General features: G+C 56.8%; 5 protein-coding genes across 5 annotated transcripts; all 5 read left to right on the forward strand.

Moving 5' to 3' along the window:
• Positions 1–2,043: 2,043 nt before the first annotated feature.
• F5Z01DRAFT_733318 (woronin body major protein) lies at positions 2,044–4,703 on the forward strand (the record flags this gene model as incomplete). The annotated part of the gene is made up of 4 exons (XM_046266737.1): positions 2,044–2,050; positions 2,545–2,872; positions 3,310–3,647; positions 3,713–4,703. 4 exons carry the CDS (start codon positions 2,044–2,046, stop codon positions 4,303–4,305), a joined length of 1,266 nt encoding a protein of 421 aa, XP_046122655.1. The 3' UTR covers positions 4,306–4,703.
• Positions 4,704–4,715: 12 nt separating this feature from the next.
• F5Z01DRAFT_215897 (peptidase C1B, bleomycin hydrolase) lies at positions 4,716–7,137 on the forward strand. Its single transcript, XM_046258175.1, has 2 exons — positions 4,716–5,336; positions 5,403–7,137. The coding sequence occupies exons 1-2, from the start codon at positions 5,125–5,127 to the stop codon at positions 6,706–6,708; spliced, it is 1,518 nt and encodes a 505-aa protein (XP_046122656.1). The 5' UTR covers positions 4,716–5,124; the 3' UTR covers positions 6,709–7,137.
• Positions 7,138–8,526: 1,389 nt separating this feature from the next.
• On the forward strand, positions 8,527–9,745 carry F5Z01DRAFT_215929 (uncharacterized protein). The gene is made up of 2 exons (XM_046258176.1): positions 8,527–9,434; positions 9,486–9,745. The coding sequence occupies exons 1-2, from the start codon at positions 8,926–8,928 to the stop codon at positions 9,622–9,624; spliced, it is 648 nt and encodes a 215-aa protein (XP_046122657.1). The 5' UTR covers positions 8,527–8,925; the 3' UTR covers positions 9,625–9,745.
• A 280-nt stretch (positions 9,746–10,025) lies between these two features.
• Positions 10,026–12,947, forward strand: F5Z01DRAFT_632801 (uncharacterized protein; the record flags this gene model as incomplete). Its single annotated transcript, XM_046261888.1, has 2 exons — positions 10,026–12,606; positions 12,676–12,947. The coding sequence occupies 2 exons, from the start codon at positions 10,026–10,028 to the stop codon at positions 12,945–12,947; spliced, it is 2,853 nt and encodes a 950-aa protein (XP_046122658.1).
• An 8,061-nt stretch (positions 12,948–21,008) lies between these two features.
• Positions 21,009–24,249, forward strand: F5Z01DRAFT_670441 (uncharacterized protein; the record flags this gene model as incomplete). The annotated part of the gene is made up of 3 exons (XM_046264560.1): positions 21,009–21,438; positions 21,583–22,767; positions 23,399–24,249. 3 exons carry the CDS (start codon positions 21,009–21,011, stop codon positions 24,247–24,249), a joined length of 2,466 nt encoding a protein of 821 aa, XP_046122659.1.
• Between the last annotated feature and the right edge of the window lie 41 nt (positions 24,250–24,290).

Consider the following 24,290-nt stretch of genomic DNA (forward strand, 5'->3'; position numbering starts at 1 on the left):
TTACCCTCTGTGCCATGATCTTCCATTCTTCAGTGTACTGAGAATATTGTCCTCGATTTTCCGCGTTGTCCGCCACGCCCATCCTTTCAGCTCGCCAAAATCCCATGTCTGTATCAAACCAATTGCTGCGGATTAGCCACTCCACTGCTTCTCCATCGGCCACTTTGCTGGCGAAGTGTAACACAGCGGGCATTACCACATCCATCCCCAACAGGTTGAAACTGCCCAGCATGCTTGAGATGAAAACGACGTTGTTTGTCTAGCTCTTGGCTAACGATGGCCAGAGAGCTTGGAAACGTCTCACGGGACTAATCGTGTAACACGTCTAGTGTTCGCGGAAGCCTTCTGGGTCTGTCTCGGTGACGCCTTTGATGCTCTTGTAAGAGTGGCAGCAAAGGCACGTTCGAGACCTGGGATGCCATCAGATGAGCTGCCGAGCTCTGACATCGTACTTCTGTTGGCCCCAGCAAAAGAGTATCAGTTTTGCGCGGCCAGAGCTGCCGTTGTGATATTGCTTTACATTGACTCGTAGAGTATACTGAACAACTTTTGAGCTTCGAAAAGAAGAACTCCCGGTTGGTAGTAGCTTTCACGAATCATGCACGTCCGCGTATACATTGACTTAGAAGCCTCCTAATGCCCACAGCAACAGCCAATCCTGTTTGATCGTATACAGCATCAGGGCTTTTCTCTCGCCCAGACTAGTGAAGAGCGACGCGAGATCCTGAGCATCACTCTTGTGGTTGTCGGCTGAAGGTCAGAACGCTGGTGGGCGATTCAAACTGAGATGGGCCCGACAGCAGAGGAGTGCTCAAAGCGCAGGTATAATGAGATAAGCATGTTCTGTGACAGCGGGCCAGTTCAGTCAAAGCCAAGTCTCGGGAATTGATCAAGCAGCCCACTGAGTTGATGTTGCGACTGTCTGGGGACCGGAGGTTTGATAGTATTGAATGCCGATCATTGATCGGCTTTCGAGGCCTCAAGCGTCGGCTCAGGGGGCTTATTTGTCAACGCTCATACTTGAGCAGGCTAGCCGTCTGCCTGGGTGCTGAAGGCGAGCATCACGTTGTGTAATTGGGGGTAAATTAAGGATATGGCTAGCGTTCAGCATGGCTTCTTATACGCACCGCACGACACAGTCGTCTGCGGCCTGGTGAAGCTTCGCAGGCATTATTAGGGCGTGCTTACATGTGTGAAGTCAGTTCACCGCGAGTGAATCAGAAGCCCCGCCGCGAGCGGCATCCGATTGCAACATCCGAGGTAAATCAGATGTCGATCGAGCTCGGCAACCTGGGGGAGATGAAGGCCAGGCTAAAATAAGGAGACAGACGAACGAACGCGCGGTGATAAAGAGGACTTGGAGACGATTAGAACACGCCCTCGTGTCAGGGACGCGTCAAGGGGGACCAGGATCGACTGTGATTGGCTGTCGTTGTGGCAACCGCCAATGGGGCCGCTAACGACGCACCTAGGCCTCGGGCCAGATTTATTCAGCTGTGCAGCTGCAGCAGCACAGAATTGGTGCATAGCAACGGCGCTAAGACGAGATTGCGTAGCATAATATTGTGCAAATTCTAACATGATTTACAACCAGAAGTGGATGATGTAGGATCACGAGCTCGAGTTGGCTAAGGAGAGCTCAGCGGCAGAAGCACAGAAGCAATTGGGTTGAGAAGCGACGGCAATTGGGCTTCGCGTCCGGCATCAATGCCTGGAGGAGGCTGGAGCAGCTCAGGACTGGAGCTGGACCGGACCTGCAGACGATCAATATCCACCGCGCTCGACGCAGGACGCCTGGCGGAGAGCGAGGCGAGGCGGTAATCGAGGACTGCAGCCAATGGACATGGTCCACGAAAGCCCATGGATCGACCAGAGGGTCTAGTCCTGCGCAGCTGCGCTTGACTCCCGCCTACGCGGAGTGGAGGACAATTCGAGTGGTTGGGTTAGCTTGATTGAAGTCGGGCTCATCGCTGCAGAGACCACCAGTGTCTGCTGTTGCAGCTAGGAGACTGACCGCTCATCATCAATGAGGCGTTGTGCAAGATGATCAGTCAATTTGTGAAAACATTGATGAATGAAAGGCTGATCCAGAGGGCGACGAGACACACGCGTGGCGCCTGTCAGGGTGCTCCAGAGTCCAGTGGATGCTCAGCGGGCAGGTCTCACAAGCTAAGCCGAAACAGTCTCAGAAGTAAACAACAGGACACCCCAGTCTTCCCGTGGTAAACACACCTCTGCTGCAGCCACGCCCCCCTCGCCAGAGACCGACGACGGCCTCGACACGCTGCCTGGTCCTCAAAACCCCCTTCTTGCGTCGACTTCTGCCTCCCAGCCTCTTTTCTCCTCCTCCAATTACCTCGAACCACATCACCACACAGCTTGGAATCACCTCGTTGCCCTCTTGTCGGAATCAGCCAGAAGAATAAGGACCTCGTGCCTCCCATTCTTCTCCGCTTCTTCCTTCTTTTGTTTCTTTAGAAACGAAAGCTTGAGGATCATCTTCTTGTCTTCCTTTCGTGTCGTTACGAGAGGTTGAATGAGAAGCCGATTCTCTCGCGCCGCCCCCCGCCGTCAATCTGGACTTTGAAGCCCGCGTCCCCGTCCCCTTCAGCATCTTCCCCTCGACCTACAAGGACTCCGAGGCCCAGACCGCTACCGTCGAGACTCACCAAGAGGTCGAAGTCAAGCTTCCCGAACCCAAAGCCGGACGGGAAGGTCAGCACTCTTCGTCGTTCACTGCCAACGTCGACCTCCCGCAGCAGCCTGAGCAGCAGGAGCACCGTTTCGGCAACGAAGAGGTCCATTATCGTCAAGAGGAGCATTACCACCGTCCCGGTACCCAGCACGAGCACTTTGCCTACGAAGAGCGCCGGTAAGTCAATTTGATGTTTCCTATTCCTATTCATATTTTCTCTGCGCCGCCGAGCAAAGCGCCCAATTGCTTGCCATTGGGCTGCTGCGCGCGAGGCGTGGGAAGGCGACGGACAAGCCAAACACAGCCCAAATCACACCCAGTTGTGCATCGGCAGCATAAGCAGCAGCAGCAAAGGACAACAGCGCATGCATTGCTTTTTCTACGGGTCCGCCGCAGTCACCGCTTGTTGCACCCCCTGGCTGGCCGATCCCAGCCCGGCCAATGGTCCAGGGGTCTGACTAGCTCCAGCTGCGGTCCGTCGTTGACGGAGAAACACCTCCAAACCGCGTCTCATCATCATCCTGTCCTCTCCATCTTTTCCTCCTTTCCCTTCTCCGTCTACATCTTCACCATCCATCATCGTATCGACAACGACTGACAACATCCTCCTCCAGTCCTGCCGCCCCTCGCACCAACTACACCAACACTCACATCGAGGTTGACGCCGCTGCACCCGCTGCCGCCCAAGCCTTCACCAGCCCTATTGACGTTGCTGAACGTCAATACCGCGAACGCTACACCCGTCCCCAGTTCAACGTAACTGTCGACGGTCCAGGTCGCGCCACCTACCAGTCCGGCACCACCACCAACGTCAACAACTTCACCGTTGACGCCCGTGTTCCCGGCTCCGCCCCCAAGGTCGACTCCAAGTTTATCTCTGACGAGACAGTTGAGCCTGCCCGCTACTCCACCGCCCACCAGAAATCCAAGATGGGTTACTACGACGAGGACGGTAAGCCATCCATCCATTCCTAGTCTCTCTCTCTCGGACACGCACTGACAAGTCGCCCCCTGCAGGTCACTACCACTCCTTCCGCCAGGGCGTCCACAAGCTCGCGGACCGCATTGTCCACCCCCGTGGCCATGAGCACCACCACCACGTTGATGTCGACGTTCACCAGTCGGCTGGTCGTCCCCGCCCCGGTGACAGCGCCGAGTCCTACCTGCCCAACACCGTCACCATCCCCTGCCACCACATCCGCCTTGGTGACTTCCTGATGCTGCAGGGCCGCCCTTGCCAGGTCATCCGCATCTCGACCTCGTCCGCCACCGGCCAGTACCGCTACCTCGGTGTCGACCTGTTCACCAAGCAACTGCACGAGGAGTCCTCCTTTGTCAGCAACCCTGCTCCCAGCGTCGTTGTCCAGACCATGCTCGGCCCCGTCTTCAAGCAGTACCGTGTCCTCGACCTCCAGGACGGTCTGGTCGTTGCCATGACCGAGACTGGCGACGTCAAGCACGGGCTCCCCGTCATTGACCAGTCCAACCTCTCTGGCCGCCTCGCGAACGCTTTTGAGTCTGGCCGTGGCTCCGTCCGCGTCCTGGTCCTCAACGACAACGGCCAGGAGCTCGCCGTCGACATGAAGGTCATGCACGGCTCCCGCCTCTAAATTTATCAACCCAATGTTGCAATGACATCCTTTCCTTTGTTCTTTGCTGTTTATCAGCAGTTAGCTTGATCTGCCGTCTTAGGCAGTGTTGCATCAGCAGCGCTGCTGGGGGCGCAGTATATAGGTTAGCTGGGCATGAGAATGGTGTATACATCTTGGAAAGATATCTTGGAAAATTGTGTGGAGTCTTAGTAGATAGGTGCAGTGTACATGGCAAGATGTAATCGATTTGTGATATATGCTTTCTCTTGTGGTGATTGATGTTGCTAGCCTCGCTCGACGTCGCTTTTGCTGTCCCAGATTTAGCGGGTGCGTCAATCTCGCTCAAGCTGCTGGCAGTAGGGTAGATAGATAGCTTTGACCATCAAGGTGCACCGCCTCCATCAGCATAAGCCCCTTTGTCGCTTCTCGCACCGAGGCTTTTCGTGCATGCCATGTATATGAGCGCAACAGGAGCAGCTACAGCTGAACAAAATGAACGAAGAATACCGAGTACCATCAACTTACACATTCCAGCACATTGAAGAGCAAGACATGAAAGAAGCTGGCGCGGGACTACCCGCCGACCCTGGATCTACTATCCTGGGGGAAATAGACAATGAGGGGACGCCTCCATTCCGATGGCGTGTGACCAGCTGCGACAAGGTCCTAGATAAGCTTCTACATTCCGCATCGCAAAGGTTCCCAAGCGCAGTACATTGAAACCTTACATCTACACTACAAATATCATCCGTTTTTCTAGATTCTTTTCTTTCTTCTGCCTCGCATCTACCATTCATCAATCGTCGTAGAATCAACACCACACACTCCACCATCACCATGGGCGGCGCACAGAGCACATCCAACGGACCCACAGCCCATGAGAAGGCCGTCGTGGACCGTCTGCAGAACATGCGGGTTGAGGACGATGAATACATTGAGATCACCGACGAGAAATGTGGTAACATTCTTCGCGAATGGAAGCCACAAGGTCTGGAGCTACAGACGCTCGAGTCGTGGCAGAGCTCCATCCTGGAAGATCCCAAGAACAGGTGAGTATCACTAGCAGACCTCTACCCTTGCTCCAGTTCGTTGTCTAATCAACCCACGACGTGCAGACTCGCCCTCACAGCCTTGGGCACCGAGAACCCCCGAAAGGTTCTCATCTCGCTCCCCACAAAGGTCGCCGACCAGCATGTCTTCAACATCAAGATCCCGTTCGAGGGCAGCCCCATCACCAACCAGCGCTCCAGCGGCCGCTGCTGGCTCTTTGCCTCGACCAATGTGTTCCGCGTGGCGCTCATGAAGAAGTACAACCTCGAGTCGTTTGAGCTGTCGCAGGCGTACCTCTTCTTCTGGGACAAGCTGGAGAAGAGCAACTGGTTCCTGGAGCAGATTATCGACACGGCCGCGGAAGACCTCGACGGCCGGCTGGTGCAGCACCTCCTCGGCGACATTGTCAGCGACGGCGGCCAGTGGGACATGGTGTACAACCTCGTCGACAAGTACGGCCTCGTCCCGCAGGCGCTGTACCCGGACAACTGGAGCGCCATGAACTCGGGCGTCCTCAACAGCATCGTCAAGACGAAGCTCCGAGAGTTCGCCCTCAAGCTGCGCGCCCTCTGCCGTCGCGAGCAGGGCATCTCGGCCGAGTCCCTGTCCGACGTCAAGGCCAAGATGATGAAGGAGATCTCCCTCATCATGACGCTCCTGCTCGGACCCCCGCCCGCGCCCAAGGACACGTTCACGTGGCAGTACGCCGACAAGGACGGCAAGACGCACGAGCTGCGCACCAAGCCGACCGCCTTTGCCAAGGACATTGCCAGCCCCGAGTTCCGCGTCACGTCCAGCACCATTGCGCGCATGATCTCTCTGGTCCACGACCCGCGCCACGAGCCCCTGACGCTGCTCAGCGTGTCCCGCCTCGGCAACATTGTCGGCGGCCGGGGCGTGACGTACGTCAACGTCGACATGGCGACGCTCAAGCAGGCGTGCGTGCGCACCCTCAAGGCCGGTCTGCCCATCTTCTTTGGCAGCGACGTGGGCAAGTTCAGCGACACGGCCTCGGGCGTCATGGACCTCGACCTCTTCAACTACGACCTCGGCCTCAACACGTCCCTGGTCCGCGGCCTGTCCAAGGCCCAGCGCCTGCGCGCGTGCGAGTCCCAGATGACGCACGCCATGGTCCTCACGGCCGTGCACGTGGACGAGAAGACGGGCCAGCCGGTGCGCTGGCGCGTGCAGAACTCATGGGGCGAGGCGGCGGGCGAGAAGGGCTGGTTCGTCATGAGTGATGCGTGGATGGACGAGTTTGTGTACCAGGCCGTGATCGATCCCAAGTTTGTCGGCAAGGAGGTCAGGGACGTGCTGGGACAGGAGCCGACCGTCCTGCCCATCTGGGACCCGATGGGTGCGCTGGCTTGAGCGATATATGATGTATATGGGTATTGAGCATTGCTCAGGCAACTCATCGCCGCATATGTCGTGTCACAATCAATTTAGAGAACAATCATGCAATTTTGGCCCTCTTTCTTGTGATTAAAGCTAGTGTTGACGAGCATAGAGCCACGTGATGACCACTATCATGATCCAGGGGCTGCAAACATGAACGCAATCCTCGTACGCGGTAGCTATGATCCCATTTCTAGTCGTGGCATGTTTGTGGCTGGCATTGGCGAGGAGATGGACCAGCCCTTTGAGGCGTTGGTGATTGATAGGTCTTCCTGCGGCCACTTCTACATCTGTCCTATACAGTAAGACTACATTGACCATCCCATCACCCCACTTCTATATGCTTCAAGCCTCGAACATTGGTTTGTGTAGATAGGACCATTATGTGTAGACTGCCTGGCGAGATACACCGGCAGACAGTCACGTGAGGCCCTGCATAGCACGTCCGTCGCGTGACCGACTCAAGCACACGAGTCGGTACGCCCAACCTATATCCAGTGCGCTCAAAACTGTGTGTACAAGTATACACGGAGGTACAGTCACTTCCTTCATGTATCCGTGCGTTGTCAAAGAACACCCCTCCAGCCTTTGATGCGAGAAACTTTGCCCCTCGGACAGCAAGCCCTTGTGCTCGCTCGGTCTAGTTGTCGCTTGTCCGACGATTTTTTTTGTATTACCCCTCTTTGTGTGTTCTTGGTACAGTACAGGACGATTAAGCCCTTTCGTTAGTGAAGTTACGGTAGACAGCCACGCTGACATGGTTCAGGGGTTCAAGGCAGCGGGTGACTGATGGAGTGGCTTGCGGGCACAGCTCCTTTCAAGACCGTTCAAGTTAGGTCAAAAACACCAACTGAAGTTACGGAACCCTTCTACACCGGCGATAGTAGTGATTCCAACGGCCATGACCCCACCAGCGCACGCACATGTATACGTAGCAGTGAGTCCTGTCCCTTGGGCACCTATACATGGCCTCGGTGAGTCTCCAACGACAGCCCCGCGCGGAGATCGTCAACATAGCCGCAGAGCTGGACCGATGTGAAAACTGACAATGTATTTGTTAGTTTTCTCAACGAAAGCGATTGGGCATCTACACGCTCCGGACAATGGCTAAACGACCCGAGCGCCTCGAGAAGAAGGCCACATTTATGCCAGCCGCGCACTCGCGCTGGCCATGGGAGTACAAACAATACCGGCGCCTATTAGTTGCCAGACATTCTGACAATGGCTAATAGGCCATTCCCTAAGGACCAGGCGCCAACTTGCCGCGTTTCGGTCGGCATGACCCGGACGATGGTCTCCCTTGACCTCGGGATCCTAATGTGTGTAACGCTCAGTGAATGTGGCTGACAGGTTGGTTGGGCGCCAATGAACCACAAGAGGCATTTGGGCATCTGACAATTAGGGATGCCCCGGCCGGTGAGTGAGACTTAGTTGGTGGCGGTGATATGTTTTCCGAATCCAGACTCCACTACACTTACCACCCTTTCCGACTTGGAGTCTACGTATCGATGTTAGGATAGCGGGAAAAGTCTGCCAATCGCAACTTTGTAGAGGAGATACTAGGATGATCCAAGTCAGCAGGGGTGTCGCTTCATACCAAGGCGCTGCTATAGATGGATCAGTGAGCTACGCTGCAGCATGAGCAGATGAACCAGCGCCCTGTATGTACGTAGTCTGCAAGCCAACAAGTGGTTCCTCGTGACAAAGCCTAACGTTGCTGGGGCGCTGCGGGTGGCGAACTGTTGTGCCCGAAACTAGTAGCGAGTCTGGCACGGAGACCCAGCGCTAAGACTTCGTGTTGCATGTTTGACGATGTTCTCGAAAAGCAGGCCAGAAGCTAGCGAAGCAGGTGTAGCCTTGCCTTGTCGGCCAGACCAAGCCAGACCGGGCAAGGCTTCCCAATCAGGGTCCAGGTCCAGGGTTGTCAGGATGAGCTCGGATCGGGCCACGGGAGATGACGTTGGCTTGCACAGCACGTACGTACCTGAGCCTGTGAGGGTGACGGCGGAATGTGGCACGACTTGCGTCAATTGCTGCGACTTGATTAAACTTGGATACGTACAGGCCCCTTTCCGGGGATCAGCGGCACCGCCAGGGACCGACCATTCCAACTGCAACCCTCTTTCTGAAGCGACTGGAGCAAGGCGAGCAATTGGCAATGGGCGTCAGACAAAGTGACGTCGGGCTCCAATGGCTGGCGCTAGTGAAGAGAGGCAGGCAACCAGGCAGGCAGGCAGCCTGTCGCTGCCCGTCTTAGCGTGGGCTCCAGGTCGCCAGGGGGTTCCTTACCTTAATAGCCTGATGAGTGAAGGTCCAGAAGAGAATGGAGGCATGGGCAAAGAAAAGCTGCAATCGGCCAGGGATCTGCCATATCAGACTGAGACGGCGCTATCCATTCAGTTCTGGAACTGGGCGAGGACCCAACTTCTCGACTCCGTCTCCCCTTGGGCTGGCATTTCGTCTTCCCTCTCAAATTGTCTGCGAACTCCCTCGTGTTTCTTCCTACCTACTTTTCCTCCTGTCCACCAGTCGAGTCGAGTCATTCGTGAACCATGCTGGACCAGCAGCGCCTCTGAAGTCATCGCCCGTCGCCCGACTCATCTACATCATCGTCACCTCCACGACCCGAGTCTCTCCCTACCTTACCCTACGACAGTTTCCAGTCGACACCACTCCTTTCACAGAGGCAAGTCTTCAAGGTGATATTGTCGGCAGATATAATTAGACCATTATTCCTGACGCCTTCTTAGCAGTGCTCGTGTTCAGCGGGCTACGTACATAACCACAACCCCACCGTTGGATTGGCTCCATCCGACTGGACTTTCTTTGGGCTGCGCTGGTCCGTGTGGTCCCCTCGTGCATACGCACTGCTGCAGCGCCATCGCATGAGCAGCAGATCACCAAAAGTATTCGCCATCCGAGACATCGATTAAGAAAACCCACGATTTGGGTACTGCCAAGCGCTCTGGGCACCTGTCGAGACAACGTACGCGTGGCGGCTGGTACAAAACTCCAAGGGGCTTACTTCTCAAGTACTCGTCCACCTAGAAGGGCCTCTCCTCACGCCTGAAGACTGGTCGACCTCTGGACTGTAACTTGCCTGACCAATTTGAATTCGCCCATCCCCGCGGATGACCAACGACCCTCCGCCCCTCCCCCTCTCTGACTTGGCTACACCAGCCAACCTTGGGGTCTCTCGAATCATCGAACTCATACTATCCCCCGATTTTTCAACGAAGCTTCTCTCGACATCTTCTCTATTCGACCGACCGACCGACCGATTGCCCACAATGACGGACCGGTACCATGGAGGCTACGCTCCCACCAGCCGGTCCCAAACCTTCAACCCGGCTCGATCATCCATGCCATCCAGCGTTGGCTATAGCTCACACTACGCGGGCGACATGCACGTCCTGCCCTCGTCCACTCAAAGGCAGCCCATCACCACACCCAGAGGCTACGTCACAACCACTTCGACCGGCGGCGTCCCTACTACCACTCGAACATATGCCGTCAGTCGAGCCGGGGTCCCAACTTCACGCGACGCCAGCCGCGCCCGACGCTCTACTCTCGATTCGAACTCGAGACCGCCCGTGATCATCACGACCAAGCAGTCAGAAGCACCACAAGCTAGCACACATACGACACACTACTCGAGCCACAGTCCTGTACGTCATGGTCACAGCGGTCACACTGGCCACAGTGGGCACAGCTCTCGAGTCTCCGAGGGACACCTCTCCGCGCTTCCAGCGTCCTCGGCCCCTCGCTCCCGAAGCACGGCCCCATACCACCGTCATCATGAGAGCGAAGATTTCACCAGCAGCCGGGATCGTGAGCGTCTCGAGGCGCCAAGCGCGGACGCCTATCGAAGCTCTCGCCCTACCGTGCTGTACCCCAGCGAGGCTCGCCAGGGCGGCACCGCGGCACCGGTAGACTATGGCGACGACGGCTACCAGTACACCAACGCAGGCGAGCTCGCCCGGTACGACTTGGATCACAGCAGGCCTGCCTCGCGCCACCGGCGCAGGGAGAGTGTGGATCGTGGCTACTACCGACCAAACGTCAACTACAACTCGGACAGCCGCAGCTTCAACGTCAATACCAGCGCCGATCTGAGCCGCAACTACTCCATGAACACGAGCCGCCCATACGAAAGCTCTTCCAGCACGCGAGGTGGACCTCCGCCCTCGACTCGGGGCTTTGACAAGATAAACAGCAGCTTCGAGTCCGCACCTCCCTCAGCTCCCGTGCCCCCGTCTCCAATCATCAGGCAGACCGAAGGCAGCAGTGACAGCAAACGGGGCCGGCCAGTATCGCTGTACCAGGACCGGGAGCCACCTCGATCATCTCACCACGATGATTACTATCGAAGTCGTGAGGATGAGCGCAACATGAGAGAACTGCGCGATCGTGACCGAGAGTCCGAGCGCGTGCACCAATCCCCCAAGTTTCAGGATGACAGCATCACCACCCGTGGCTTTGGCATCCGCACGGGGCCGGTCGACGGTCTCGACGATTCACGACGAAGAAGAGAGTCTTGGCGCGAAGAGCCGTGGAAGCGCTCGGATGAAGAGGTCGGAGCCGATATTGATCATCGGCGGCGCAGTCGTCTCGAAGAGAGGGAAGAGCCTCGCAAGAGGTCGGACGAGTCACTGCAGCGTGATTCGGACGTCGACCGTCGACGACGCAGCCGCATGGACGAGAGGGAAGAACCTCGCAGAAGGTCAGATGAGAGTCTTCATCGAGATTCCGATGCGGATCGCCGTCGTCGTAGTAGGCTCGAAGAGAAGCCTGAGCCTCGTGAGCGTCGCGACAGCCGCCGCGGCAGTGACGAGGAGCGCTCGCGTATTCGCGACAAGATCACATCTGGCGTTGGTGTGGCGGCGGCCGCTGTTGGCCTAGGTCCCTTGCTCAAGGGCGATGAGAAAGAGAAGGGGAAGGACGTGCCGGAGAAAGAGCCGCGACGCCGGCGTAGCCCGACCATCGAGCGCGAGCGGAATGAGGAATATGAGCGCTCGCCTCGTGTCGAAGACCGTGATAGGTTTGCAGACAGGCCCCGAGATCGCCTTCAGGAGCCTGAGCATGAGTATGTACGTGAACGCGAGCGCGAACGCGACCGTGAGCGTGAGCGTGACTGGGATCGCACCCGTGACCGCGAGCGTCAGGGCGGCCACCGCGAAGAGGAGCTCAGAGACCAGCATCGCCGAGATGCTGAAGGCAAGTTGGCAGGCGAGGCTGCTGCCTCTGGCTCGGATTCAGATGCCGTCAAGCGTTCGGCCCGTCGCAACCGGGCGTCTCAGTCCTTCAACCCCAACGATGCGGGCGATATCAGCAAGCTTCGCGAGCAGCTCGCCACCATGGATACGTCTGACCGCCCCAGAGGCGACACTTCAACAAACGAGAAACCCAAAGAAATAGAGTCGAGGCCCGCCGCCGCGGAGACGACTCGCCCAGCACGACCATCCCGCTCTCCGTCGCCCAAGCCACGTCGCTCAGAGTCAACTGACGAATCTCGAGGACGTGAAGTTGCTCTCGTAAACAGCGAAGAGAAGGCCGTCCGTGTCGTTTCCCCGCCACGTGAGAAGGGCGAGGGCAAGCCTCTGAAGGGTATCCTCAAGCAACCCAGACCCAAGTTCCCCGAGGAGCAGAACTTTGTGCGCGAGGGCGCGGCCCCTCACAAGGACGACAAGAAGGCCAAGGACGTGCCGCCGGGTGCAAAGTGGACAAAGATCAGCAGAAAGGTCGTCAACCCCGAGGCACTGACCGTCGGCAAGGAGAGATTCGAGGTCCGCGACGATTTCGTCATTGTGCTTCGTGTGCTCGACAAGGAGGAGATTCAGGCGTACGCTGCGGCGACCCAAGTGCTTAGAGGTATGGATCCCCCGTTGTGCGAGCCGTGCTCGAGCAGATAAGACAGATATACTGACTTTCACCCCTCAGAGCGCCGCCGTGGCCGTGAGACCAATGATGAAGATGCGGAGCGGAGCGAAGATCCGGACCGCGAGGACGAGGATCGACGCCGTCGTCGCCGTCGCCACGGGGACGAGGACAAGTATGAGCCAGAGGACCGGGATCGCAACCGAGACCGTGACTCCGACCGGCGCAGGCGCCATCGGGACGAGGAGGAGGACGAGTACAGTCGTCGGCCTGCGGACCACCACTACGGGCGATCATCGCACCGTGAGCGAGAGAAGGGATCGGTGGAAGCATAGCGAGAGAATTGTGTGGAGGGACAAGCCTTCCTTTTTTGGCATATTTGATTTTCATTTCATGGCGATCAGTTGTATATTCCCTCGACATTTGGAAACAACGCATATTCTTTTGAGCGGACTTGGACGAAATGGATGGGAAAAGGAGTTATTTTCTTGTATAGTACACATTGGACATATATTTGGTTCGAAGCAGCTATCTCGTTATGTTGAATGGCTTCTTGTAAGTCGCCTGAGGGATGAATACATTTATCATGTTGCCGCCGGTCGTACGTTGACGATGGTCGACCTCAGCCTCGTGTTGGGTTATACTCAACGACCCCTTTCCTTGGCCAACTCCTAGAAGCAAGCACTTCCCCCCCAGCTGCCTTGGGAATGCTCTTGCAAAATCCCGGCGGCGGAACTAACACACTGTGTCGTCCGCACACCGACAATCTTCATGCATCCAGACTTGCGTCCGCCGCGTGAGACATCTGCGTTGGCAGATGTGTGGCAGATATTGCGTAACTTGTGCATGTCTTCCTCTAGTCCAGCTGCTTACCAGTTTACAGTGAGACAGTAAGATTCAGACCATGGGCGAATAGCATAGTAAGGTGTGCTATGGTGGCCGGCAGCTAGGTCTGTGGCCATCGTGGCTGGGTGAGACAGCAGTGTCAAAAACAAAAGGACAATGAGCGCCAGTCACTACATGCCGAGACGTTTGTTACCTGTCTGACGCAATTGATCTTGAAAGAGAAAGACGAAAACGTGGTGTGCGCGATGTCTATCCGTACATGCATGCAAGGGCTGAATAGCCGGTGTCGATGTGGCATCCAGAAGTTAGCTATCAGCTTGTTGAATGAGGCTCATGCCGTGTCTAACATACGCGCAAGAGGCAGATGCGTCGATGATACATTCATTACATATTTCCCGCCTACATGGTTTCAATGGAGTCACCGTGGCGGCGAATGGGCCTGAATAGGAGACAGCCACCACTTTGCTCCGTTTCGGTCGAGCTCGGTCTTACTCCCCACGAGATCGACGTTGGAGATGGCGAAAGGGTGCGCAGATGGATGCCCAAAGCCCATGCCGCCGCCCACGTTGATAAGATGGGGTACTGTACGCCATCGACAGCATCCGAGTTGAGATGTGTGGCAAAAGTGTGCCCAAAGGAGGGCGGGGGCCAGCAGCAAGCGGAAAACAAACGGAGGGCACTTTGTCCCAGTTTCCTGAGTTCGTCGGACCGTTCACTGAGAGAGACATGGACTTCTCAGTCTGCACGACTCATCACACAAGAGAGCAGGGCATTCATTCTATGCAATTACCGACAGGTGCTCTAATAAGGGCCCCTGCGTCTTCACCGACACTTGTTGGTCCCCTTATTTGCGCCGCCCAAACGTATTACTATTACCAACATTGAACTTGTGAGGATGCTGTCCAACTTGAGGGAGTGGCTTGCGATTTGCTGCGTTGGTGACAGCGTTTCGCGGATGCATCGCTTGCTTTGTTTTAAGCATCCCCTGTCATTAGTCGAAGCCCTTTGCAAGGAAAACGGACTCTTCAAAGACTTTTATGGGGAAAGAGTGGAAAGGTTGGGACAGTGAGGGTGTGCGGTCGATGGCTGGGGTTGCTCCGTGATGATAATGAGTGACACACTGACAGCTTCCTCCGCTCCTAGACCGTTGTAGCTTGTGGCAACGTGCCCGGAACGTCCTATCATCCATGAACAAGCAGTGGCGCCGAACAGTTGGAGGATGATTTGGGGCTCAGCTCGTGGCTGTAGACGAAGCTCTGGAATCACTGGATAAGGACGGGCTGCGTGCCATCGCACGAGCTGTATGTCATCGCATCACGAAGAGCTTGGCTTCAAGTGCGAGGCAGAGAAGAGCGGCAGAGCCCCACTGCCGGTGCTGTCTGTTCTTGTGACTGATGACTCTCCTCTAATACGGAGTAGTCTCCGTAATACGGATACTTGTCGAGCCACTTGAGATTAGAGATGCCGTCTATTTTAGAGTTACTACGTTACTCTTAGTGCGCTCTGACGGGGCTGACTATCCGTACTTACATAGGTGTTAGGTACAAAGTACTAGACGTGACATACCTGTCAGAACCTACAGCTCGAAGTAACCAGGGTAGCTCCAACAGCCGCGATACTCAGCAGGGGCAGCATGGCCCATTCTCGTCTCTCACTGCCGACAGACGACATGGACATGAAGAGCCTCCACGTCCAAGACAAGACCACCCTCTGCCCTCTGCACACTTGTTGTAAGACTGCCAAGAAATGAATCCCATCCAACGTAGCAAACGGATCGCAATCACGCCGCCGTTCACTTCTCGCAAGCAGAGTGAATTTGCAGCATAAGTAGTTAGCGTAATTATCGTCTTGGCTCTTCGTTGGCTCGGGTAAGTGCGTCCAATGCCGCGGTCACTGTGCTGATGTCGTCTGTGCACGGCAAATGCTGCTGCTGACAGCCGAGTTGCGGACGAAGAATCTTGGCCAAGCACACACACTCATGTTACTGTCCGTCAGGATGATTCCAGTCCGATTCGCACTTACGTACGTACGTCGTCGTTCAGCGAGGCTTATTCCCAAGCGAGATAATACCCCATAATAGCTGTCCCGATTCATTGCTCCATCCTCGCCCGCCAGTTTCTCTCAGAGGTGACCTCACGCGCGTCTCGACACGCCCAGTGCGAATGGCGCGCGAAGAGATCAAATCCTTGGTCTCAGACAAATTAGCCCTGACGAAGGATCCTTGCGCAGCCGTGTGGCAGCAGGGGCCTTGACACCTTGTAGGATCCACCTCCCGACACACGCCCCCTCCCTCCCCCCTGGCTGCCTCCCCTCTTGGTCGATAGCCTGGGCGGAAGACTGCGGGCTGGTGGGATGTGTGCTGCTGCTGCTGCTGCTTGCTGGGCAGGCTGCAGCAAGAGCAGCAGCCGCCGCATTTGTCGATGGAGCACATCCCTGACCGACTTTCTCGCAAGCTTTTGGCGAAGAAGGATGCCGATGCAGTCCCAATGGAGGACTTGTTGATGAATCTCAACAGGTGTTTGATTGTTGCCGCCCTTTGCCCAGTTGATTTGATAATCTGGCCCAACAAGCATTTAATTGGGCAAGGTTCGAAAGGGGCAACTCTTTGGTTGCCGAGGGACTGATTCTGCCTGTTTGCTCGCTTGGGCAAGGTTCGTCACCTGCGAGCAACGTCGCAAGATCGAAGCCAAGCTCGGAAAGTATTATCTTCCCAAACAGGACGGATACTTTTTTTTAATCGCAAGATACATACTTGTCCTGCCTAGTTTCGACAGCTACATGTACTATTGCCCCCAGGCGGCGAATAGGCCCCTGATATCCTACCCTGGACTTGAAGGGATCTTGCGGGAGCGCGAGCCAGGAGTGTGGCAGATGGCGTCCGGGCGGCGCCCCACGACCGCCATCGATCCAGCAAGGTAGCGCCGTAGGGTTGCTGTCATCAGGGGCTGCGAAAAGTATAAACCAGCAAGCTGGTACGGCCATGGCGTGCCATGCCATGCCACGCCGTGCTGCGTGCGTACATGTATGCGGTAGGCCATGCCATGCCATGCGTCGACCAGCCCGCGATGTGGGATGGGATCAACAGGCAGGCCAGCTAATAGTCTAGCTCTATGCAATGCAGCAGCCAGCCAAGCACGCAGGTGGACAAGGAAAGCTATCGTGCGTGATAGGTAGTAGTGATGCTGCGGCTACTAGTACTTGTAGATGTCGTGTATAACTGTTCCTCCAGGCTACCCTATAAGTGCACTCATGTCATCAAGCCTTTGACACGCAAATCGATTTCCAACGTGATCAAAGACTATAGAAACTTTATAGTCGTGTGCAATAAGAACTCACCTGATTCTCGCGTTTGTCTGAAGTGGTTTCAACAACTCAAGGATGGATTTGCGTCGTCTATCAACCTTATATACAACCTTATTGCTGTCAACGTTTCCGTCATTGTGGTCTGCCAATACTTTGACGGACGGTCCCGTTGAAACACGTGCAGGGCAGCAAAGTCAAGACATTGGCTTCAACGACACATGGATTGCTGCGAAGGGTCTTGCAGGTACAAATTACAACATTATTACATTTCTTCCAGACTCTACATATGAATGAATTATATCAAAGGCTGGCGCAACCTGAGCCTGCAACACCCGTCCAGCGTCGCACTATTGATGACATTTCGCCCCGGACTACAAGGGATCCCCAAGAACCGGGGGTCACCCGCAGGGTCCCTGGATGCCTCTAGCGTGATGTCAAGTTGACAGGCCACCGAGAAACCACGCGTTTCTATCTGTTCTTCGTCAAGCGATAATCAGTCGAGATATATAATGATACCAAAAGAAGGCTACTGATGTAAAAATGCAGGCGTTGCGAGGACGCGCAATGAGGGCATGGGGTCTGGGCAAACAAAGAAATGATGGAAGACGAACACAAGCTAGACCGATACCGTTAAGCTCCCCATTCACTCCTCCTTCTCCCATGCGAGTCTGCTTTGGTCGGTCAGTCGATCCGCAACCCGTCACAGGCCGAGATTGACTCGTGCCACCAGCCCACCACCATCTCCATTTAGGGCCGCACGTTTTATTACCAGGGAGCCTGTGTGTTTCACTTTCGGACGGGGCGCCCGCAAATGGCCCCGATAGTGGGTCAGCAGCTGCCGATTCTCTAGGTATTATACATAGTACTCCGTACACTATTAATACTCCGTATTGAAGAATAACGGCAAAGGAGAGCGAGGAGCGTACGAGACGGTTAGCCGCATGTTGTCCGCTGTCGGCACCCACGGCAGTGCTGGCATTTAATGCCAGTACCTTTCTGGCAGAGTGCGAGCAACAATCTAAGTGCGTACATGGAACTTGGAAGCTTGATGTCAAATACCGGCGCTCTGGTTCTACTACGTACCAAGAGCGCATGGGTCGTTGGCCGTTCGCGCTTGCCTGGGCGCCGTTCCAAAGACTGGAGCGCCGGAATAACAACGGGGCCTGCTAACGTCCACCAACAAGGCAGGGGCCCGTCAACATGAACAAGGCAAGCTTGGCTGACAGCTCCAGCCTGGACTCTACGGACGACATCCGACGTCAGCGACGGAGACCGGACTCAGTCACCTGCCAGCAGCCGTGAAGCATGCCTAATTACGGAAACCGAGGCAAGCCACCGCTTGTTAACACCTCATCACAATGATTACTAGTAGTTTACCAAACTGAGCTCGTGTTAGCCTCATCTCACTATCGTGAGCGGACCTTCGTCTCCCGAACAGGACATTTTCCCAATTAGGAATTTTCAAGGAAGCTGTCGCTGTCATTTGTTCCTTCCCCTACAGAGCCAAGATTGACTGGACCGGCAGGGACTCCATGCCTGAGGTACCCTTTTCAGTACGTCGACTAACGAAAGAAGGAGAGCAACTACGTTACTCCGTAAACCACGACAAAAAAAGCCACTTTGCGCATCAACGGCAGTGTCAGGCTGTCAGCGCCAAAACGACAGTGGAGTGCGACCGAACGCCAACGAAATTACACTAATGCGGTTCCGTCGAGCTCCTGTGCATTGGGTGGAGCATGAGCCTCACGCGGCGTGCGAGCGAGGACCGTCCACTGTTGGCAAATTGGAAGGGGACGGGAGTTGCTGCCAGCACCTAAAAGCTAAAAAGGTAAGGTGAAGTTATTATCGGAGATCACTGACAAAACAGAGCCGGAGGAACATGGGAGATGGAGGACAGCGTCGATGCCTGGCGTGTGCTGGTTGGAAGATTCACCCCAAATCACACCGAACTGCGTCCAGACGCCAGCGATTTCGCTGATTGACGATCCGAGCCGCCGGTGTTCATACGTCTAGTCTACGTATACACTTGTTGGTCGCTGATGATGCAGTGTCACCATTCACAAGCGTCTTGCGATAATCATGTGCGCTCCAGCCGATCCCAGCTTGCTCGGAGCCGAAGGCTACCTCGAGGCCGCTTGGCAGGCTGCAGGTTGCGCCGCAAGCACCACGTACAACAACAACAACAACAAAGCGACAGAGCTCGCGAATGCGACGTTCGTCTGATGCGCACACGCGCTTTATTATTATCATCTCATTACTATAACCGACGGATGGACAAGCACTCGCTCTGTCACTCACTCATGCGTGGCAGCAGGAGACCAGATCACTAGTCTGGTCATCGCGCGAGTCCCGGACAGGGTTCCACCGTGGAGACCGAGCCTTTTGTCTGTCGACAATCGAACCATGAGCAGCACAGCAGCGTTTTCTCAACACTCTCGAGCCTTTATTCACAGGCCAAATAATAATTGCCGACTTGTTCTTACGGTACCTGCGTCATCATCGTCGTATATTTGAAATAGCCGGGAGGTCATCGGGGCGCAAACGAGCCCAGATCTGTGGCCTCTGCTCTGCTCTGGCGTGACGACGGCGTCTGGAGAAATACAAGGGGCTTCTGGGACCCATGCCGAACCCACACCGCCCAACCAGGAGAGACGGGCCAAGCAAGCATCCATCCAGCAGAGACCAGACCAGGAGATGCGCCAAACCCGGCGTGATCCCTGTCCGCGACTAGACCCGGTTGTGGACTCTCCATTTGGCAGCTGTTCCATTCGAGCGCTGCCCGACGGGGGCCACGACGGCAGCCATTGGTCACTGGGTGGACAGTCGCCCAGCCCCTGTCGCGCTTCTGCCATGCGCATCTGAGCAATCTCACCAGCCTTGTCTTGCATGCACGCCCCCTCTTTAAGCCCCCCCTGTCTGCCCCAAGTCGAGCATCCTGGCAGCCCCCCGGCTGTCTTGGCCCCAGGTCATGGCCAGCCTGCCTGCCCCCCTGTTTCTACAGTGGGCGAGGACTGGGAGAGACGAAGAAGCTGTCCCGTCAAACACGTTCCTTGCCTGCCTTTCTTTTCCCATGGGTTTGGCTGGATGACGGATAATGACCAGCTCTGCTGGGCTGCCTGTCAAAATCAAGTATTGGCGGGCGCTACACTCTCGACAAGACCGCTCGTTGAGCTTGGAAGCCTACTGTACAGAGCTGCTTGACCAGAGCGGTGCTGCTTGTCGGCATTTCCCGGTGCATGACAGGAGCCTGTCATTTCATTAAACGATATCACATCGGGAAAAGTGACAGGATAGAGACAGACTCCACGTTTGAACCTCAACGCCTCCTCTCCTGGTGAGTCCAGTCCTGCCTGTCCCTTTCAGACCGCGCGCCCCCGTCCGTTTGGAGCCCATAATCCACGTTAATTATCCCGCGGTCTGCCAACCCACTCCAGATCCTACCGCGCCCCAATCCTCCCCCATAATCTTGGTTCAAATATCCTGTCCCCTGCTTCTTCGTCTCCTTCTAGCCCCCCCCGTCGCTGTCCTTGTCACTGTCACTGTCACTGTCAACCGGGCATACAAACCCACACCACGATCGCGCTCTCACTTGCTCGATCTCTCCGAGGAGCTCCAAGGCACTCGAGACAGAAGAACGAGAAGAAAACGCAGAGCTCTTGGTTCACGACGACACCAGGAAAGCAAGCTCTGTGCACTCGGCATCCAGGCTATTGACAAGCTTTACATTCCGCCACTACCTGTCTGTGTAAGGCGCACCATCTCTCTCTCGCTCTCTCGCTCTCTCAGTCCCTGTTCTGTCCTCCACCTCTGTCAGCCTTGCACACGCTGTACCTTATCGACCAGCAACCCTTCTTTCCCTTCGCCTCACCTTGCCCTCGCGTATCCTGTCTCCTGGGACGGGCTGGTGATTGCAGAGTGAGCCAGTGCCTGCTGCTGAGAATCAAACCAGCAAAGGAGCCCTCACTGTGGTTCTGTTCCGTTCTGTTCTGGGTCCTGATAATTCTGGGTTCTGGGTCTAATATTTTAGTCCGCTCACCCGCGCAATCCCAGTCAGCACCCAAGCAAGCAGGCGAACCAGGGGAGACTGGACGTGCTCCACCACAGCTCGCGGACCCTGACAGCGCCCGGGGGGCCATTACAAAACATCATCGCGTCCTTGCCTTTCCATCTTTTCCTTGCCTGCCTAGTCTATAGAGTCGAGTCGTGTTACATGTCGACGACCGATCACTAACGCGGGACTCTCCTCCATGCAGCATCCGGCGCAGCATCAGCCACAAGGTCCTTCGCCTGCTCAGCTGCAGCACCACTCGCGACCCTCGAGCGTTGTCCACCAGCAGCACCACGCCCAGGCAGCACACCCGCCTCCTCCACCCGTGGCCGCGTCGCAGCCTCACCACACGCAGCAGCAGCAGCAGCAACAGCAGCAGCAACAGCAGCAGCAACAGCAGCAGCAACAGCAGCAGCAGCAGCATCCTCACCACGCCCAGCCAGCAGCTGCGCAGCATTCCCACCAGGGCGGATACTCCTCGTCGACTAGTCACTCGCTTGCCCAACCTTACCAGTCTCACACCAACGGCCAGCACGCGCACCACGCCCAAGACACGACCGTTCCCTCCTACTACAGCCACCACAGCTCCTACAACACCCCGAGCGCGAACGGCGGATACGCTTCCGCAGGTACGTGACCATGTCCGACTGCAACGAGCAAGAGCAAGAGCAGAGCAGACGCGCCGAGAGACGCGCCCTGGCCGCCTTGTCAATCGAAGCAGATGGGAAAGACTCGAGACGGGAACAAGGAGCACTCACTGACAAATCGCACAGACACCACCGAGATGATGGCCGCAGCACAGATGCCGCGCCCTCCCTACCCGCCCATGTCGTACCACACGCCGCAGAGCAACTCGCCTGCCTCGGTGCCGTCGCCCTCGCAACACGACCAGCACCGAAGCATCTACGGCCAGCCGCCCTCGCAACACATGCAGCAGTCCATGTACTACTCCCACCAGCCTCAGTACCAGTCCATGCCACCGCAACCGACCGCCTCGCCGTACGCCCAACATGCGCAGCACCCGCAGCAGCCCATGACGTCGCAACCGAACATGATGATGTCGCATCCTGCTCCTCATAACCCCATGAGCCAGCATGCGCCACATCACGCTCAGCACCCGCAGCAGCAGCAGCACCCGCAACATCCCCAGCACCAGCAGCACGCCCAGCAGCAGGCCATGGCCCACAGCCCCCGGCCCAAGATCGAGCCACATGTGCCTCTACAGCTGCACAAGCCGCAGTCCTCCCCCATGCCCCAGCATCACCAGCCCCAGAACGGGCAGCAGCAGGGGCAGCTCCAGAGCCCGGGCGGTGGCGCGGCAGGCGTCAACCCCAACGCGGCGCCGGGTCCCATCCCGGCCACGACGCCTCCCGTCGTCAGGCAAGACGGCAACGGGGTGCAATGGATCGCGTTCGAGTACTCGCGAGACCGGGTCAAGATGGAGTACACAATCAGGTGCGACGTCGAGTCGGTGGACACGGAGAGCTTGTCACCCGAGTTCAAGCAGGAGAACTGCGTCTACCCGCGCGCCTGCTGCCCCAAGGACCAGTACCGCGGAAACCGGCTGATGTACGAGACGGACTGCAACCGCGTGGGCTGGGCGCTGGCCCATCTCAACATGCCCCTGCGGGGCAAGCGAGGTCTGATCCAGAGAGCCGTCGACAGCTGGCGGAACAGCAACTCGGACCCCCGGCTACGGAGTCGCAGGGTGCGCCGCATGGCCAAGATGAACACGCGCAAGTCCGTTGCGTCGTCGCCGCACCCCTCGTCCGCGTCCATGACCACCGTGCCCGGCGGCCAGCCAGGGATGCCCGCCGGACCCGGACCCATGGCGTCCTCGACCGGAAACCACATGGGCAAGCCCAACCTGGCGGGCATAGGTCAGCAACCCATGCACCACCACCACCAACACCCGGGAGGCCACCACGACGGTGCCCAGGGCGGGGCCGATGAAGTTGGTATGTTCCACCACCAGATGTGATATTTAACACGAGCCCATGCGGATGTTTATCTGTTACTTCTTGCACTGCATTGCACTCATACCGCGCTGCACATATACCCCTCTGTTACCCACCCGTCCCGCGCGTCACTGTCCTGCTTTGCTTTGCTTGCTGTTATTATTGGAGTTGTCACTGCTTGTCGATACCATGTCACGTCAGATTCGTCGTTGGAAAAAAAGTACTCGTTGCGTTACATCTTCTTCTCTTCTTTGTCAATACAGGCAGGGCCTCTTTGTGTACTTCGACCGCGCGCTCTAGTATTATTTTCTGTGGAGGGACGTCGGAGGAAGAGAGCGAGGGCGAGTCAAAGAATGGCAACGGGAGAGGCGAACGGGCACACGAGAACAAGTGAAACTACGGAATCTGGGGGGCTTAACTGAAGAATTTGTTCTGCAAGATGCATACCTGCTACAACATCTTGTACATATATCGCCAAGGCGATCATCCCCCGTTTGGACGAGCAATCTGCTTTCTGCTTTTTCTGCTTTTGCTTTTTCCCGCTCCTCATTGCACACCTAGTACTCAACCTCATTGCTTCCGACTTTAGAACACTCACTAGACTCGGCGCTAACCATAACTTGTGCAATAGGGGATGGACACTCTTATGATCATCACCAGGCTCAACAGGCTCACCACCACAGCCACCACCACGCCGCGCCCCCGACACACGGTCAGCCTGGCGGTGCCGACGACGTGAGACAGGCGCAGGTTTTCACCGGCTACGCCAGCCAGGGCTATCCTGCTAGCGGCCCCGGAGGCTCCATGTCTCACATGGCACCACATTCCAGCTCCGCGGTCCCGGCGCGCCGTCACGAGCGAGCAGGTGCCGACGACCAGGGTGGCTTGTTCCCCGACATGCCAGAGGCGAGGAAGCGCAAGTTCATCCTCGTCGAGGACAATGTGCGCGGCTCGCGGCTGCGCGTGCGCGTCACCCTCGACGGTGTCGACACCAACGAGATCCCCGACAGCTTCCGCAAGAGCGGCAGCGTCTACCCGCGCAGCTATTTCCCCCGCGAGATGCAAAGCCCGCCACCCAGTGCCACGGGCTCGCACTTCTTCCCCGAGGACGTCGAGGACGACGGCATCCAGGAGACGGAGGGCCGCCAGGTCGGTCGCCCGGGGCGCACACGCACGGTCAAGGTGCCCATGGGCAGCGACCGCGACGGCGAGGCGGCGATTCCTCGGACGCGACGCTCCACCCGCGCGCAGGAGACCAAGCTGAACGACCTCGGCTACCGCATGGCATGGCTCCAGAGCCGCGTCTTCTCTGGGCGCACCATCTTCCTCCAGCGGGCCCTCGACTGCTACCGCAACAAGACGCGCACGGCGATCGAGGGCGCGCAGGCCGACGTGCGGGCTGTCGCGCCGCACTTCGAGACCCGTCGGGGCAGGCGCCGCTGGGTTGACCGTGGGAGTCGCCGCGAGAAGAGGGACGACTGAGTGCGGCGATGGGTTACCTGACCTGGCTGCTTTTCTATCTG

Source organism: Emericellopsis atlantica (assembly GCF_019669845.1).
Source record: "Emericellopsis atlantica unplaced genomic scaffold F5Z01scaffold_2, whole genome shotgun sequence".
NCBI lineage: Eukaryota > Fungi > Ascomycota > Sordariomycetes > Hypocreales > Bionectriaceae > Emericellopsis > Emericellopsis atlantica.